Source organism: Molothrus aeneus, chromosome 1, assembly GCF_037042795.1.
Source record: "Molothrus aeneus isolate 106 chromosome 1, BPBGC_Maene_1.0, whole genome shotgun sequence".
NCBI classification, from domain to species: Eukaryota; Metazoa; Chordata; class Aves; order Passeriformes; family Icteridae; genus Molothrus; species Molothrus aeneus.
Genome location: NC_089646.1, coordinates 129,581,699 through 129,601,119, shown reverse-complemented (window position 1 = coordinate 129,601,119; position 19,421 = coordinate 129,581,699). Strand labels below are relative to the sequence as shown.

The 19,421-nt window shown below is 41.0% G+C and overlaps 1 protein-coding gene across 1 annotated transcript; it reads right to left on the bottom strand.

Annotated features, from left to right (window-relative positions):
* Positions 1–2,045: 2,045 nt before the first annotated feature.
* On the bottom strand, positions 2,046–17,918 carry PABPC1 (poly(A) binding protein cytoplasmic 1). Its single transcript, XM_066564933.1, has 15 exons — positions 17,237–17,918; positions 12,485–12,678; positions 12,277–12,392; positions 10,347–10,486; positions 9,003–9,097; positions 7,366–7,503; positions 7,174–7,269; positions 6,483–6,755; positions 6,202–6,295; positions 5,926–6,036; positions 4,824–4,978; positions 4,314–4,398; positions 4,018–4,148; positions 3,626–3,721; positions 2,046–2,486 (listed from the first exon to the last, which is right to left on the bottom strand). Exons 1-14 carry the CDS (start codon positions 17,427–17,429, stop codon positions 3,629–3,631), a joined length of 1,914 nt encoding a protein of 637 aa, XP_066421030.1. The 5' UTR covers positions 17,430–17,918; the 3' UTR covers positions 2,046–2,486; positions 3,626–3,628.
* Positions 17,919–19,421: the final 1,503 nt, after the last annotated feature.

Sequence of the window (19,421 nt, the reverse complement as noted above, 5' to 3'; positions counted from 1 at the left end):
CAGGAAGTGCCTGCCAGTCAGGCTGCCTATTAACTCAAAGGAACACTTCTCTACTATCGAAAAAGTTGATTTTCCTGCATGCTGCATTGTTTTACAGTAGTACTCCAAAGATGCATTGGTAGAGGCACTAACAAGTGCCTTGTTTGCCATCTTTAAGATTTAGAAATTAAATAGGAGTCATTTATTGAATAGGCATCTGTAGTATACAGCAGGGAATTACCACGTAAGCAGAAGAAATAAACCAAATCAACCCGTGGCTTTGTTTTCTTAGGCTGTCATAATCACCTCAGCAGAATTGCCTTGCTGTTTCCTTCCATCACAGAAGATACCCAGTACTTCATGCTGGTGCAGATGCTAGTGCATGACACACCTACAGAAGCCTTGTACAAACTCAGAGACTTCCTGTTCTCCTCCTTTTTCAGCTACCCCCATTGGCAAGATGTTAAATAACTTGCTCATTCTTACAAAACAAAAATTAGTTTGGTTAACTCCAGCAGACTCACAGAATGCACAACTTATCTAGGAAAACAAACAGAAGTGAGGAGATCTCTTATTTTCTTGCTAGCGCTCTGAGAATCCTGAAAATAGGTTTTTGTAATACCCTTTAGATCTTCCATTAAACATTTAATATCATCAGATTCTTCAGCATTCCCATTATGGCTTTAAGTATTTTTAGGTCATTAAAACTGTCTCCAAAGTTTAAATATTTTTATAGGTGACATTACATAAAATCAAGGCTATACATTTAGCCCCCTAACATGTACACATCTTACTTGAACTGCCTCTTTTGTAGGATTTATCACTCAATTTCAAAAATTCTTTCCTAGTCACATACCTCATCAAGACTGCAAATTAAAGAGTATCCCAGTCTGCTGCCATCAGGACAGGACTGAGTGTAAGAATTACATAAGTTTAACCTACTGCTTTTTACAGCAAAGGATTTTAACTCGATTCCATTTACACCAGTCCATTTTCACCTCATTAAGCTCATTTCTCAAATTCTGTAATAGAAAACCTGAAATCCTAAAATTTTCCCCTTTGCAAGAGGGGAAAAATTAGGGGGGGCTCCTGAACTGTCTTTTGGGGGACTTCAGAAAGCATACTAAAGGGCTTTGACTGCAACAACAGATCAGAGAACACTGGCATTCCCACCACACAACACAGATTTCAGAGACTTCCAGAACAAACTAACCCCTTCTTGTGAATTCCATAGAATGTGTATTCTTTCCATATAGTAACTGAAACCCAGCAGATTTTAGTGGCTATTGGTCATGCCTTCCTCCATGACTAACAGATCTGCCTCCTCCCCACACCAGCCTGCCAGGTTTTACCCTTTTCTTTGTAAAAGCAGGTAATGCCTCTTTCACTACTTCATTTCTCCTTTTGCATTATCAATTTTGAAAAAGCAACTTATAGAGCCAATTATGGGCTAAACAGGGTAGGAAATATCCTTTTATATTCCACAGATCTGCAGAAAGGGGAAAACCAAAAAGCAAGGCAGTAACTGTAAGATAATCCATCTGTGGATGGACAAGCTTCAGTGTATTTGCTAATTCATGCAGTGAAAGTCAGTTTTACAACAAAAGCAATTTTACCGTCTCTCTTGTTTATGCATTTAACACTTAGCTTGATTAAGCATTTAAGTATTAATCCTGCAAAACTCCCAACCTCAGTATGGTTCTGTAGCAAATGAAACAGCTCATGTGTAAGTACTGCCTCTTCTCACTTTAGTGCCATTGGCCATTACACTGCCAACCCCCTTTAGGGACACAAACTGACCTGATGACCCCATCAGCCCTGAGTGAAGACAGAATTATTTCTGTGCTATTGTACACTAGACCAGATTCAGATCAAGCAGCAATTTATTAAAAAAACCCAAACACTTCCCCCCCCGCTTCACTTCTGTTATTTAGAAGACAGTCTACAGGTGTAGTCTTATCTTCTCTGCAATCCACCAAAACATACTAGAGTGGGATTCTAACTTGGCATTCTGGATGACAAGCTTATGAAAAGCACACTGTACAAAAGAAACCATCACAAGTAAGTCAGTGTTTAAGGAATTTTTATTAAACCAAGAATTTTATAATCCAAATTATGTTTCTTTGCTCAGCTATCAATTCTCACTGTCAACTAAAACAGTGGTGATAATCTGAGCTTTTCCACAGTAAAGAATTACAAAATTAAAGAAAGGAATGCTTTAAATTTTTGTACTGTGCTGAAAATTCTTTTCCCCTGGGTTTATAAAACATTAATTTGTATTTTTTATTTTACTATTTTTTTTAAATTTTAAATCAATAAGTAATCTAGGACTAGCATCTGTTTTGCTAGTCCCGGCGTTGCTCTGTACGTAAGCTTCAAAGTTTCCTTTCCTTTTTTTATTTATTTTATATTTTGCAATGTTTTTCTCAATATTTAATAGTTTTTCCATGTTTAGATTTTTTTTTTCTTCGGTGAAGCGAAGTTCTAGATTGTAGTCCCGGATAGCTCTGCGAAGAAAAACAACATTGTTATGTTTTAAAACAAAAGCAGCACCTTGTATGTTTTCTACTACTGTACACCATGCAGAACTCCGGGCTTTCATTGTTTCAATGATACCAAAGTTCTTTAGAAACAGAATATCTGGGGTCCTCCCACTTTTTAGGGGACACAAAAGTATTCAAAAGTCTGATCCTTGGCAAGACAACACTGATTCTAGAACTGGACAGTCCCTCAGACAGCACTGCTTTAAGTACAATGTTACTGCAATTGACTGCGGGGCACCTCTACTGTTGAGGCTCATCAAATAACTACCCTAGCAGGACTTTCAATTTCCAATTACTAAAACATCATGGAGCAGATGGAGTAATGGTCTCAAAGTACAGGCATCTTAGTTTAGGAGAGACAATCTATTCAGAACTTATCTCCAGAAACAGAAATGGGTAAAAATCATGACTCAAATTCTGCCTCCAAAAGGAAAATGTTATGTGATGAAATGTTAAATCAGGCACCTTCAAATGGTAGCTACAAATGTGGAAAGCAAGTTCACAGGCAAAACTTAACTAGACAGAAGAGATAATAGATTGCTTTTTATCCTCAACTTCACATTTTTTCCCTGTCAAAATTGTTAAGCTACCACCATTTGCCTCTGTCATGCACAGTTAAGATACCAGCCCCACAGAAAGCAATGAAGAAAAATCACTATTTTAACTGACATTAAATTCACCCAAATGTGAAGTCAAGACATTATTCAGTTTAGTTTACACTTACTAGACAATTTTAGAATTTGTTAAGTATATACAAACTACAGTATAAATAAGTTCTTTAATTTCTAAGAAAAAAGGGGGTTGGGGTACCATTTTAAGCTAATTTGAATTCCTCAAGTTGTTCTCAATAGTATGAATAGCAGCATTTGACAGAACTGCCCGTTTTTGCACACATGCCTAGAGTTAATTCCAGCTAAACGTGTTGTTAGAAACAATGACATGTCAGTAGCTTTTGCTAACCAAGTGAACACAGAAGCTTGTTTACCATAGCTGCTACTTCCTCTGGCTGCACATGACACAGAGCCTGGACACAGGCTGCTTGCAAAGCCATGGACCAAACACTTGCCTTAGTCAATCTATGGAACTACAGTGTCCAAACTTACTTATTAAACACTTGGAACCCCAGTGGGATTATTAACTGCCTTTTGAGCAGCCTCTTTAGCTTGGTGGGCTTGTAGTACGGCTACAGCTTCATCAACCTGTTAAGTACAAATGAAAAATGAATTAAGGGAAGCTCAGCAATTTTTGTATATTTAAGTTAATAATACAGTGAAAATTTATGCATATAAACAATGCCTACATTGTTGAGAAGTAAACTGAGAAGGTTACAATTCCAGTTCATGCAATGTAAGTCACTGTCACCTTTTGAAAGAGGATACTCTTGGCCTGAGCCACCACTGCATTGCTGCTACCCCACTGTGCCAGCACCAACGACTGTTAGATCAGTGTAGAGTTAACCACCTATGGAACCTGTGCAAGGCAAAAGTCCACCCACCTTCGAACGAAGAGACTCAGGAGACTCGAGCATGTGGAGGAGTTCAGAGTTGTCAATCTCCAGCAACATCCCAGTGATCTTACCCGCCAGAGTAGGGTGCATGCTTTGAATAAGGGGGAATAGACGTTCACCTAGAAAGAAGAAAGTTGGTCAGGGATGAATCCAGCCTAATTTAAGGGATAAGGGAAACAAACTCGTTTATTGCTAAAATCATTTACTCTGCATTTAAAGATTGAAAAAGTGTACTTTAACTGTCCTTCTGCTACAATGCATAGAGAAAGGTATCATATACATACCTAACATCTGCTTTTGTTCTTGTGGAGGGGCAGAAGCCAACATGGAAGCAGTCAAGGGTTCCTGACCTTGCACATGGACAGCAGGCTGCAAATTAATTTAACATTTGAAAATTAAACCCTGGGTCATAATTAGGTGCAGCTTCAAAAAACCAGTATTTCCCAACTTGGCATACACAATGCCTAGAGTGTCAAAAACATCAAAGAAATTAACAACTATGCCTGTTCAATCAAATATTACTGGTTAGAGCTGAATGATGATGCTGAAGATTATTAAAAACTGCTCCATGGAGGAGCAAACACAAGAATTTAGGCTAAGGTATGAGGGAACTGAAAAGAACAAAGCAACATGGGATCACATCCTGTCCCAGGTGAACTTCAAATATTCTTAACTCCCTAGTGCTTTTACTCTACTGCCACGATGCATAGCCTGAACTGCCCTGCCATCACCCTCACCACCTTCCTCTGCAAGGAACAAGAGTAAAAGGCCAGAGCAGCTCCCAGAGCACACACCTGCTGCATAGCAACCTGCGGCTGCGTGTTGAGGTGCTGCTGGGGGTTGCGAACACCCGCGGCGTATTTGTACTGCGGTACTGTGCGCACGGCAGGAGTGGCCGCAGTAGCTGCTGCTGCAGGACGCGGACCCATCGTCTGTGTTGATGTATTAGCTGGAAAAATAGGAACAGAATTCCATGTGTGAATAATTATTAGTATTATAATTATTTTGTCCAACAAACCAACTTGAATCAAGTACCTAATTTAAGTATTGTGTTATAGATTCATCTTAATAGTATTGTCAACTGTCACGTACAAAGGTTCAAACCTTGAAATTTAATGGATGCTGATTTCCAGTCACTTCATTCATGATCTGCCCTTTTTACATGCTACTGGAAAAAGATCCATGATAAAAAAATCCATTTTGAGTATTAATATAATTTCATTATAAGCTAAAGGACATTTGATTTCCTGAGCATATTATGTCAGTCATTCTAAAAAAGGTATTTTTAGGAAATAAATGGCTGTCTGATACATTCTGGGAGAATTACACCTTCAGAGAAGCTGTGGACTCCCCATCCCTGGAGATGTGCAAGACCAGCCTGGATGGGGCTCTGAGTACCCTGGTCTAGTGGAAGGTTCCCTGCCTCTGGCATGGGGATAAGTTTTAAGGTTCCTTTCAACCCAAACCATTCAATGATTAAACCAGTCAATTCTGGTTCATTCAATGATGTGCAGATTCTGCATTCATGATACTGGCTCACAATAATAAAGTGTGTACATGTAAAATAGAACAGAATTAGTAAGAGCTAAAATTGTATCATCTCAATATTTCTACACACAACCTATTATTACAATTGCTGCAACTATATTTAGAAATGACAGAAGCAACCCTTACAGTATTAGTGAAGCACACACAAGAGTAAGTGCTTCATCCTGAAGAGATGGGATCTTTGCTGGGACAGTATTTAAAGCAATTACTAGAAGGTGATATTAGTTTGTTCATTAGGAATATCACATGTGATAATAAACTTACAAATGTGTATTTTGCAAGATCACGCTGAACCAGCAAAATTGGAACGCAAGTCCAATACTTAAAGCTTGCTCAAATCAAACTCACCAACACGCTGTGTTGACATGACTCGTGGAACCTGGGAAGAAGCTGGTCTCATGGTACTGAACGGTGGTCTGGGTGCTGCTGGGCGGATCGCACCAGGCATGTTTTGGAATGCTGTGGTTTAGAAAAAATATACTGTTACATGTGGAAACACTGAGTGATGACAACATGACAAACAGAAGACTATACAGCAATGCCATGAAAATCTATCTGAAAGTGCAAAGGTAAATGCTACTGAGTTTACAGCAATCACTGGAAAGAGGTGAAGAAGTGACTTACGATGAGGTCTGGCACCCTGAGCAGTCCAGCGAGGACTAGGTCTAGCAAGTTGGGCGAGCTGATTAGTAGGATAGTACGCAGCACGGTTCTGAGTCTGCCAAACACAACAACATCACTTAACTTTGTTGTCTGTGAAGGGCATACTAAACAGCCCAGCACCGTCCCACCAAGAGATTAAAATGCTGAAATCACAGACACATGCTAACAGTTCTATTTACTGTTGTATTTAAGCAGATTTTATATGCAATACAAAATATTCAGTTACTCATCTCTACACGTACCTGAGGAATAGCTGCCATGAAGTATCCGGAAGGAGGTGCTGGCTGGTAGGGGTTGATTACAGGATTAGGTACTGCTCTTACACTTGCCATCCTCTGCATGTACTGGTTGGTGAGATGAGCTTGGCGCTCCTCTTTACGCTGGGCTAGAGCTACGTATAATGGTTTAGTAGCCACAATTCTACCGTTCATTTCTGTGACTGCTTTGGTGGCTTCTTCTGGTGACGAAAAGCATACAAATCCAAATCCTTTGCTGCGGCCACCTTCCATCATCACCTGTCAGTACAAAATTTATTTTTAAAACTAAGTCTTCTGTGTCACAGCTATTTAACTTGCATGAGTTTCTTGTTTCAGCTTATTAGAAGTGAGACCGCAGGTTTGTTTAACTGAATATTTTATATAAATGAGTATTATTGTGTAATAAATAGCTGTTACCCAAATAGAGATGAAAATCTCGTAAAATAATAAGCACAATATTGCACTGAAACATGTAGTTTTTCCCACACTAATCTCACTACTTCGTTTATTTCAAGAAAGGATGATCATATGGTGTTTAACCTGACATGTACAATAATCAAGATAGCTGATGCCCACATTTACAGTGGGTCACATCTGTTCCCGAATGAAACTTTTCTTTGATGACAGATCACTACTCATTTTCAGAGAACAGATGAGCACCATCTATGAAGTTTACCTTTGCACTAGTGATTGTACCAAATGGGGAGAACTCTTTTCGGAGACGCTCATCATCGATCCCATCATCAAGATTTTTCACATAAAGGTTTACACCCTAAGAAAAGAGGCAAGTTATTTTTAAAAGCAACTGTACTGTGTAAATCTCAGAACATCATATAATAGAGTTAGCCCTCTTGATTTAAAACTGAACCTGGTATCTGGTGATCCTGTCCTGCTTCATTTGTTCAAACTTGCGCTTCAGCTCCGTCTGTCTTTCCACCTTTTTCTGAGCCCGGCCAACATAGATTTGTTTTCCATTGAGCTCTTTCCCATTCATTTCATCTACAGCCTTCATTGACAAACAACAAGTTAGCAGTGCTTTTTGTATTCCAGCATTTTTCAGACACACAAAAAATGCAATTCAAATTAAAAAAATTCTAGAAAAAGAGCTAATCCATCTTAAAATACCACTAATTGAAACAAAGTACCCCAAGACTTCCCCACTTATGATAACATGAAAACTGCTTTCCAAGTATGCTTCTGTCTTGTTGAAGACAAGTCACAAGGGAAGTGAACCACTTTTTTTTATATGAAGCTGGAGGATTGCAAGAACTATTTCTCTAGCCTTGTCTTGCTCATGGCAGAAAAAGCAAAGAGTAAGCAAATAAAGTTGAAAATCTTTAATTCACCTAGTTCTGTCTTTAAAAGTAACACTCGAAAGTGTAATCTCTACCAGACCTTTCTATATTAAATGTTAAGCTACAGATTATATGTACAGCTTTTGTTTTCATTTTTAGTCTTTCATTAAGGAAAGAATTAGAAGTATGAAAATGTGAACTTCTTCCCTTCATACTGTTTTGAGTTACAACTCTTCAGATATAAAAACTCTGGCATGTATTTACTCAATTAATTTAAAACCAGAAGTCACCACTTTATTGTATATGTTTATGATCAAAGCCATTAGACATTTTTACAGAGATACTGGAATTTTATGTTATTTAAAACACCCAACATGTGATTCTGACTACAGTAAGAGAAACCATTCATCAATTAATGTATGCAAGAGTGAAAAATGAAGATGTTCTAAAGACAGAGAGGATTTGTTCTAATCTCTCGCTTATACACTTGCAATAGTGACAAATCACCAGTTTGAAAAGCAAACTTTGTTTGTTCTGTACTGCATTTTTTCCCTGATGCTATGTCCCTACTGTCACAGTAAACTGACATATCAAAGCAACCAGTTGACAAAAAATTAAGTTACACAGCATAGTGGCATGATATAGACATATACACGAATAAAAAGGACCATTTTCCAAAGTTACCCTTTGGAGTAAAAGCAATATTACAAGGCTCTATGACTATTTTCTCACAGTTATGCCAAGTATGCTTTATAAAACTAATAGCTTTCCAGCTGACTTTGCAGAAAATCCAATTCTTTCTGCCTTCTGTGCAGAAGGCAGAAAGGCATAAACATTTTGTGCAACCAAACTGGACTCAGTGATTCAGAGATGCAGTAATTTACTATGCTGTATATTGCTCAGCATGTGAGAGTCCAAATATCACTGAGACCTTTAAGCCCAACTACAACAGGTTCTAAAATTATTCAAGATTCCCCATTTCTACACTACTTCCAGCTGTACCAGAGTATCTTGACTTAACAGGTTTCTCAGACCAACTGACATTTGCTCATAGGAAAGCATTCTAAATTACAGAAATCTGCTAAGTAATTTAGGCAGTGAGCATCTCTTTTTGCAGTGTCCTTGACCAATTAAAAAACTTAATCACTCAGTGAAACATATTATTTGGGTCTCAGTTACAGGATTCCTAAAATTAAGTCCAAAAGCTTACTTTTTGGGCATCTTCATGTCTTTCAAAACTAACGAAGCCAAAGCCTTTGGATTTTCCACTCTCATCAGTCATAACTTTCACACTTAGAGCAGGACCTAAAAAGAGAATGAAATACTTATGCTTCTAGACAGTGTATTCTTCTCAACTTTTAAACATTCTCTTTAGAAGATAAAGTTTAGTTTATTTCACTTGTATTACAAAGGACTCCTACACTAATAGTATCAAGTAAATGTCACCCATTAATATGAAATTACTAATTTGCCCTGATGAACTTCAGCATTATGGCTGAAGTCCATCATGCTGAATTTCTTTTCTAATGTATTTTCAACCAAAATTTCACCTTAAAGTGAAAGAAAATTTCACCACAAAGTGAATGAAATTTGTTTTATCATTAAAAATTATGACACTTGAAAAGTATTAGTGGTTCCACGCTTTGAAGCAGGTACTGAAAAAGCCAGAGGAAGGCCTTGCAATTAGGTATACATTTCACTATTTATCCTGTTGAAAGGCCATCCTAGTTCAGCAATTTCATAACCTCTGAAGAATTGCAGTTCACAGACTCAATTGGAAGTAGCCAATTTAGCTGTAGCAGCTAAATTTGCTACTGTTTCAGCCACAGATACTGGAAGAGCAGAAAAGAATTTCCTGTTCGTACTCTTTAGGGCTGCTACAGGGTATCTCTTGTGCAAGGCTTTCCCTTGCTTTACATAATATCCACTGGAGAATAGCAAAAGGAAATTAATTTTAAAAAAAGGTGAGATTGAAAATAAAACATGAAGAGCCTCTAATGGCATTAAAGGATGTGCCATTTCCTATTTTGATGGCAGCACATCATATACATTACTACATCATGGCCAAATGTCCCCCATAATTTTGCCCTGTGCGTAACTGAGGATCAAGGCAGAATCTCATAGCTTGGTGCTGGAATAGTTCCTTGTAATTTTCTATTAGGTCAACCACCACAACGCAACTGAATAACAGAGGCAAGTTTGCAGGTCAATGAAAGCAGTAGCAAATTCATTAGTCACACACCCTGTAGGTGCATTTATAAAATCAATCTGTACTAAACCAAAGAACACTGCAGAACCCATAGACACATAACTTCCAGATTACTGAAAACAGTTCTCATGGCAGGATTAAATATGATATTCTGACTATTTAAAATTCAGGTATTACTGCACTTTTGAATCTGAAACTGGAAGTACCCACTTTTCAGTAATCTTTATTACATTTCTACATCAACATCAGACAGCCCTGATTTCTTGTATTTCAAGGCACTGTACAAATAAGATACATGTAGTAAATTGAAGTTCATTTGTGTTTATATAAACATTAAGACATTACCAAACTTGCCAAAGAGTTCCTTAAGTCTCTCATCATCCATGTCTTCGCCAAAATTTTTGATGTAAACATTGGTGAATTCTTTTGCTCTGGCTCCAAGCTCTGCCTCACGTTCCTTGCGGGATTTAAACCTTCCAACAAATCTGGTTGCAGGAAGAACAGAGTCATACAGATTAAAGCAAGTGTCTCAAGGTTAAAAAATTTACTTTAATCCTCTGGCATTGTATTTTATTTCTAATCAGTCTCGTTCACTATAGGTATGAAAATATTTATGATAAAACTCAGTCAGAAAAACAACTCCACTGTCCTTTGCTACACCAGCATGTTTATCCCAGTTACAAGGCAAGAAAATGCTTTCAAGCCATTGGTGAAATTGTTCACTCTTATAAAACAGCCTTTGACAACAAGAGCTTGACAATGGAAAGAGTACTAAGGGGCTGAACAGAAATTCTAGATAACAGCATAATCCCTAAAAGCAGTCCCTGCTCTCTGGTTCAGTTTTTAAGCAAGAGCTATTTAACTAACTGCCCTCCCTCCCTAGCACACCTCTCCAGCCTGTATCAAAGACTTTGTTTATAGGCATAGTGAAATAAATAGTTCAACTTGCTCTTGAGTCAAATACTGTTGCAAATTGGCTGGGAACACCAAAGGTTAGTTCATACTGGCAGAAAAGGAACAGAACCTGAACATAACATTCTGCAGCCCAAGGACATGCTTTAGAACAGACTGTACATGGCTGACACTGATTTCTGACTGTAGCAAATTCCTTCTTTCAAATTTTATTGTAGGCTCTAACTTTATAGTCACAAATTTGAAAAATGCGATTCAGCAGCATACAGTACCTCAGCAATTTTTAAACTTTGACAATTTCACCTAATTTATAGCAATCAAGTATAGTAAGAATAGAAGTGCAATGTGTTCAGCAGATTTTAATAGTGAAGTCATTTAATTGATTTCTAAAAGACTAGTCTGAATAGAAATTCAAAGCAAAATTAACTCCCATGATATATTTCACTCCTGTGCTCTTATGATTGCATGTTGACCATTTTTACTAATTTAAAGTTGTAAAACAATGGACGCTGAATAAAAACATCCACAATATGTCAGTCAAGAACAGAACAAGCAGGGAAACTAAAGTTTCAAAATAAATGTTTTCCCAGTATATGTGTCTTGATCTATCCATCTCTACATATAAAAATAATCCATGACAGTAAACTGATGCTGATTTCTGTTATCCTTTTTCCAAACCCTCCTAAGTATCTAGAAAACTGTTCTTCTGGAATAATACCAAACACCATAATGATCCCTTAGGGATAGCTGTGAAGCACACTCATTCCCCTAGCCTAAATATTATTAAAGAAGTTGCCAAATAACATTTTTTCCCTACAATGTAGAACAATGATAATGTTTAAAACATTACACTTCTCTAGGCTTTATTTTCTACTCCCTAGATATGCCTATTAACAGACATTCATACAAAAATATTAGTCTAATCTGACCACTCTTTAGTGCCAAGTAAGCGTCCTTTAGTGCTAAGTATCAGCTGACTCCAAAATATGGATAATACACTTATCTCACAACTCTTATAAAGGATGTATTATTCAGCATACTCAATGGATTGTATTTTATCTCAGACCAATAAGATCAGAAAACCAGGGAAGATCCCAAATCCTCATTACAGTAATGGCTTGTAAGACAATTAATACAGAGATTTTTTTCCTCTGGAGTTCATTGTTTGTCTTTTTGAACTTGGACTGACTCCAGAACAAGCAGGTGATACAATTCTTAAAATCTGTAGCACTAAAACTCTACATCTTCTTAAAACTAGAAATTTTCAGAACAACCTTCCTTTTCTAGGTAAGCTTTTAAATCTTTGTCTGCCCTAAAAAGAATTTCAGCTTGCTGATCCCCAAATACTTATTTATGTACTTACACTTTGCGGTCATTAAGCAGCATACCATTCATTTTTTCAATAGCTCTTTCTGCAGCTTCTTGTGTCTCAAAATGCACAAATCCATAACCCTTGGATCCATTTTCATCACACACCACCTATTAATGAAAAACCTTGTTGTAATACCCATGGAATGTTTCCAGCATAAACTGAGGAGTTTGTGTGTCAATGCATTTTACTTTCCACTAACCTTACAAGACAGGATGTTCCCAAAAGCAGAAAATGTGTCATACAAAGCTTTGTTATCAATTGATTTGTCCAAGTTTTTGATGAAGATGTTTCCTACACCGCTTTTGCGCAGAGATGGATCGCGCTGAGACCACATGATGCGCACTGGTTTGCCTTTAATGACATCAAAGTTCATGGTGTCCAAAGCTCGTTCAGCTGGAAAAACATTATGGAATTAGTAGGAAATGCTAGGTATCTTAATAAGCACACAAATACCAGCTGAAGTACAATTCTCAATAATATTTTAATTATTTCAAGCCCAGCACCATCACCAAGCTGAAAACCCAAGCCTTCAGTGTACTCTGCTGTATGCAAGGAAGAACTGGCAAAAACTCATCAGCAAAAGCTGCACTTCAAGCAGGAGCACAAGTCAGCTGAGAAAGCTGCAGAAATCTCATTAGCCCATAAAACTAGATCTATGAAAAGATGCTACGGTGACAGGAGAAAAAGCAGCAAGTGGCAGCTGTTACGAAGTTTTAACATTTGTGAAAATCAGTGCCTTCTTCCATATTACACAGATGTATACTGTGACAATGAAAATGCTTTTAGGGGTACTGCTTGTGCCTATGAGAGGCCTTTTGCAAATATTAACATAAGAACACCTACAACACCAATACTACCCCTAAACTGACAAAATTTCTTTGCTAGATGGACCCTCAAGCTTTATTCAGGCAGTTATTCCACACAACTTCCTCAGTGACCAAAAAGATCTGTAATTAAATTCTGAGCAAGAGACAGTTCAAAGAGATTCAAAACTGGCACTTAGTTTAGAAAATCTGAAATGATACATATATTTTAAAAGCTCACAATGAAACACATATGAGCTCAATGAAAGAGCAAGCATTATAACAGAAAACCAGGGTAATGCAAACCAGGTTTTGTTACTCCAAGGAGTAGTTTTTCCAGTAGAACTCCATAACTAACTTTTCAAATTCTGCAAGTAAAATTTCTTGTGTATTTAGATGGGGAAGTATCCAGACTTGCTCATTTTTCACACATCTCTTCAAAGCCACAAGACATGTCTGTGATGTTATAACTCATCTTGTGCATTTAAACACAAAAGAGCAATAGTTCTCAAGTACAGCAATTCCTTTCCATCCCTGTTCCTGTAAGTCTGGAAGAACACTGAAAAAAGTCCCAATAAATACCTGAAGTCACACCCATAGGTACTAACTCACTTCACTGTCATTTGCAAATATCAAAACAATATGATGTTAACAAGACTGAAATCAGCTTAGTGAAAATACAGCAACTGTGTCAGTTAATTTTTTTTGGGAGGACCAAGGGCTAATCACATTGTGAAAACCCTTATTTCATGCTTTTGTTCTTTAAGTGCTGCTTTTGTCTTGAGCTATATTGTTCCATGACATGGCCAAAGACAATTTGCAATGAGCTTGGGATTCAGTTGATCTATCATGTTTTATATCCTTTCTTTTGACATTTTCAGATTAAAAATAAATTTTAAGATTATATTCTCTGAAAGACATATAAAGAGATGGACATCTAACATTTTAATGGGGAAAAAGATTATTGATACTATTACCATATTCACATGACAGTAGCAACTCAGCAACTTGTTTAAACTGAAGCCACAAAAATTAGATGCCAGTCTTCTAAATAAGTTAATAAAGCATTCAAAAACTTTAATATAAATTAAGCAACCTAGATAGTGGTAATGAGAAATAAAAATCATTGGCTCTATACTACCAAAAGGGGGGAGGGGGAAGAGATATAAAAAGAACAAAAAAGGAAAAAAATAACCCCTGTGGATATCAGACTGGCCACAGTAGAAACTTGTAAGACTTCACTACTGCACTGGAAGTCATTGGAATTATTACTGCCAGCACTAATAGATGTGCCAGCAACAAACAGTTCATTATTTCCAGAAGTAGTAACAGGGCTTCCTTTACTTGAAAAGAGGCTTTTCTAATTCATGCTAATTGCTTCTAGAATAATCCTGACACTCCTCAAAAATGTGTGTTCCTAAACACATTTCCCAACCATCTGACTGAAAGTGGGTCCATGGGTCCTTTGCAAACATTATCACTCTTAACAAATAGTGAGCTTGTGTCTTAGACCAGTGCAATTTCTCCAGGAGGACAGCATGGAAACTTCAATAGCTCTCCTCATCTCTCCTTTGGAACAGAAATACAAGAAAATTAAGTTTTTTCTGCCGAATTGACACTACACTGTCAGTCCATGGTAGATTTAAAAAGCATTACTAGACTCCATCTAACCAGGTACAAGCCACTCTCATTAAAAGTCGCAGCGAGTGAAACTGGCTCATTTTCATTACATTTCAGTCATAAAAGGCTGTGCCGGTTGCAGGAGGCAGCTCCGTTCAGCAGCTAACTGGACACACCTACCCGGGCTGTACTTCTGCTGATTCTGCTGGAGCTCTCATTCAATGACTCACCAGCTCCCATTTTAGTCGTGAGCAACTGGACAGTCCACTTTAACAATTTCAAAATCACTCAGAATATACTCTTAATGCCAACCTGTGCTAAAGGTAAACAGCAGCAGCTTGAAACAAAATCCTCTGGAAACATAACCATTCTAAATATCCAAATGATTCTGATGCACTTTCAGATTACTCAAGAATGTTTCCAGTTCAGTGATTAAACAAGATTGCCTGAGTTTTACTCCAGACTATGACTCAAATTCAGAAAAGTCACAACTCTGACATATGTGCATACCTCACATATGTGTCATCAGGCCTAATTAGTTTTTAGAAGAGCTTTGAGATCCCTCCTTTACAGACAGCTGGTGATGTCAAGCACACCTTCAAAGCTATTTTTCAAAACCAAGGTAGTTGTTACTAGCTGTTTATAGGCATGGACTGAGATGTAGCTAAAAATTTGGCCAAACCAATTAAAGGTTTGGAATCAAAACCAATAAAAAGTTTGGGATCAAAATAAAACCAGAATGATTGTAAGAATAACCATTCATCCTCAAAACTCCTATTTCAAGGTTTCTGTAAATCAACATTAAAAAGGCCCCAGACTACAGAAAGCCTACACAAAGCCCCCAGCAGATGCTTTCTAGGTATTTGCCAAGAATATAAATTTCTGAAAATCTTGAATAAGTATAATCTCACAATACTACTGAAGTGTATTTTAAGCAACTGCTTCTAGATATGTACCAGACGCAGGTTTGAAAAAGATGAGAAATACTTTTAGCTGAACTGGACTAGTTATAAACTAAAATATGTGTGTCTCCCAAAGCCTGAAAAACAGAACATTTGGAGTAACAGCATCTTCCTAAGAGGCATATTCAAAATCTGAATTAAGCACTGCTCAGGTGAAAAAGCTCTATTTGTTCCCACATTTGACAAATTACAAACCAAGTCACAAAATGCACTGGTTGCACAACTAATGATAAATTATGATAAAGCCCTTATGGAACTCTGTCAACACTAAGGAGAAGCAGCATTTGAATCACCTTCACCTTATACCCTGACATTATTATATCACAGTATTGACCTGTGTTAACCCCTTATTTTTCTGAGAAACTGTACCAGACATTTTTATGTAATGAAAGCGAAGTATGTCAAAACAAGCATTCAAATAGTCTCAGCCTAAAGCATGGCTGAATAAATCAAAAGCTCTCTGAACTGAGAGCTGATAACAGGTGGAGTATCTGCCTATTAAGATGAGGCAGTAACTTTTACTACGTACATACAGATACCATCGGTACACCAAAGTCTGATCTGATAATGGCTGTATGCTAAAGCTAACTCTGAAAGCCAGTTAAATCTAATTGCTTGAAATGTTTGCGATTTAAGTATCTCTCTTTCATATGCTTGAAAATAAAGCCATTATAGTGGAAAACTGTTTGCTTAACTGTGCTTGAAATCACGTATCTTCTAGTTGGCCAATTGCTTTTTATTTTTAATTGGGCTCCACAAAACCTAGAACCAGTTACAAGTGAAACACCTTCCAAATGGATCACACTGTGTTTCCCAACATGCCCAGAACCGCAGAGGAAGTTTCTTTACCGATATAACTTTGGAGAAGCAGCGTGAAAACACTTCATGAAAAAAACAAGTTTCATAAAAACGCGGCTTAGGAGAAACAATGTCAGAGAATTTACTGCGAAGAGACACGAATGAGAGCAGAGCTCGGGCTCCTGCTACACGAGGAAGAAGCGCAAGGAGGCCCGAGTAGTTCCATGTCCTGCCCGCACGTGACAGACCTGCCATGGTGTTTGAACAAACGCTTCGGCCTGGCCGCCTGTGAAACTGCCCAGCCACGCCGGTGCGCCCTACTTCCTTCTGCCGGCCTCCTGCCCGCGCACTCACACACACCCAGCGCTGCGCGGTCATTAAAAGGTGCCAATGACCGCGATGCTTTCCTCAAGCTACCCTTCATCTCGGACGGACGTGAAGAGCTGCCCGCACACTCATCCACAATCCCCGCCCCGCCAGCGGGGGCAGCCCCGCCGGGCCACCGGGGCTGCCCGGGCGCTCCCCCGCCCATCGCCGGGGCCCCGCGGCCGCTCTCGATGCGCGGAAGCGCCTCCCCCCCCGCTTCACCGGCCGCCACGAGGCGCGGGCGGCCCGGGCCGCGTGTAAGCGGCGGCCCCGCCGCCAACTTCCCCCCGCGCCCCGCCGGGTCCGCCCCGTCCCGGGCGGCAAAATGGATGCGGGGCGGCGGCCGGGGAGGGGGGCAGGGGACAAACATGGCTCCGCCGGCGCCCGCGGCCCGGCACTCACCGTCGGCGGGCTGCTGGAAGTTGACATAGGCGTATCCGAGCGAGCGGCGGGTGATCATGTCCCTGCAGACGCGGATGGAGAGGATGGGCCCGGCCGGGCTGAACTTCTCGTAGAGCATGGCCTCGGTCACGTCGGGGTGCAGGTCCCCCACGTAGAGCGAGGCCATGGGGTAGCTGGGGGCGCTGGGGTTCATCCTGCCGCCGTCTCCCGGCGCGGGGGGGGCGCTGACGAGGCGGAGGCCGCGGCGGTCGGTGCGAGCGGGGCCGGCGAAGGCGGCGCGGGGCCGCTCGGACTCAACGGCTGCGGCGGGTGCGGCGGATGGGCAGGCAGGGGTCGGGTCGCGCCGTGCGGGCCGGGTGGAGCTGGCGGCGGCGGGTGCTGCGCTCGGCAGGGTCGGGCTCGCTGTGTGTCTCCTCTCGGCTGCGCCGGGTCCGGGGACTTCGCTTCACCGGGTTATTTTATATCAAACCGGCCGTTTGCAGGAAGGTTGTCGGGAAGGTTGGATGAGGAAAGAGGGTTATTTTTTTAAAAGGTTTTTTAAGATTTTTGGATTTTTTTTGGCTTTTTTAAATATTTTTTTAGTAATAAATGGTGCTGCGGGGCCGGGCCGGCGTGTCCGGTTGGTCCGGAGCACACGCACTGCGCACACAGCTCCGACGGCGGCCGGGGGACAAGGGGGCGGCCGCCGCCCCGGCCGCGCTCTATATATACCCGCCCCGCCCCCGCCGCGCGGCGCGCCACGCACCGCGCCGCGCGCACCGCGCACGCGCACCTGCGAGCGGGGGTGGGGACACGCGCGGCAGCCGGCGCGGAGCGGCGGCTTCGGCGCATGCGCGAGGGCGGGGCGGGCCGGAGGGTTGGCCGCGCGGGGAGTGCGCCTGCGCCCGCCCGGCGTCACGGGGGGCGGTGCGAGTGTGGGGGCAGCTCGGCGGCAGGGCGCACGCGCGGGAGGGAGCGCACATGTGCGCGGTTGGGGGAGGGCGGGTGGATGGAAAGGCGCGTGCGCGCCGAGCGGACCAACGGCCGGCACGGGGCGGGGCGTTACCGGCTCGCTCGCTCGCTCCGCGCGCCCCACCCGCCGCTGGCCGGGCCGCGCGGGGGAGCGCGCGGGTGGGGGGGAGGTCGCGCGCTCGGGGCCGGAAGGGGGCGGGGCTCGCGGTGCTGCTCGGCGCGTGCGCGGTGACGGAGTGCGGGGGAGGGGAGTTGGGAGGTGCTGTGGCTGCAGGAGGAATGAATGTTGGAATGTTGTCACTAGGCCGGGAATAAAGCGGGATTAGCGTTTAAACTCTGCTCTGGTCGTTCCTTAAGTTAGGCGTGTTTTATCGCTGTGTTCTGTGCTAAAGAAGTTTGGGCTCTAGGTTGGAGGGCCTGGGGAGTTGGCTGGGCCTCTCTGCCGCTCTGTGGGTGCGTGAGGTGACCGCCGCCATCCCGGGCGGCCTGCGGAGGTGGTGCCAGCCCGCATTCCAGACGTGCCTTTCGAAACTTGCCATGCGAACGTCGTGACTTGTGCCATACACTGAACTTCTCAGGGAGTATCGCATGCAGAATCACAGAACGAATTAGGTTGGAGAAGGCCTGTGGGATCATCGAGTCCGACCTTTCACTGAGTATTACCATGTCAATTACACCATGGCACAAAGCGCTGCCACTCGTACTTCCTTAAATACCAAAGCAATCCTGTGGGGTTTGGAAAACCTTGCGCTATTTTTAGTTGGCTTCTCTAATCTGAAGAAAACATTAATCCTTTTGTGAGAAAGGAAAATATTTTCCTATCAATTAGAATTCTAGGGGGCTTTTTAATTAATTGTGTTTCAGATTTTTGCAAAATAATAGAATCAAATAAAATGTGCTTCATTCCTGCTAAACAATCATAAAAGTACTTGCACTAAACACTAAACAATGCCATTGTAAGGCAGGAAGCCAGATCATGGATTTGCAGAAGTCCTGGATGTAACTGCTCTTTTACCTTTAATGTAGTTTTTCTTAGTGTTTTCTTACTGTTCTTTACACAGTTTCAACATAAAGAAAAAAAATGGTCTGCGGTTTTGCATCCTGTTTTCTTGTTTTATATTTCGTATGATGATTTATTTTTCTTTGACTAGCATTTGCCATTATGGGTTTAAGTAGAGCCGTAGGGGGGAGTACTTGTGGAATTTTGCTGTCAAGTGTGAAGATTCCACTTGCA

What these genes read in the sequence shown, in the direction of transcription:
- PABPC1 (XM_066564933.1), bottom strand. Translation starts at nt 17,429, where the DNA reads ATGAACCCCAGCGCCCCCAGCTACCCCATGGCCTCGCTCTACGTGGGG. An exon ending in TCATGGCAGCTATTCCTCAG is followed by an intron (nt 6,296 to 6,482) that starts GTACGTGTAGAG and finishes TGTGTTTGGCAG; the next exon opens with ACTCAGAACCGTGCTGCGTA. An exon ending in CATGTCAACACAGCGTGTTG is followed by an intron (nt 4,979 to 5,925) that starts GTGAGTTTGATT and finishes CTATTTTTCCAG; the next exon opens with CTAATACATCAACACAGACG.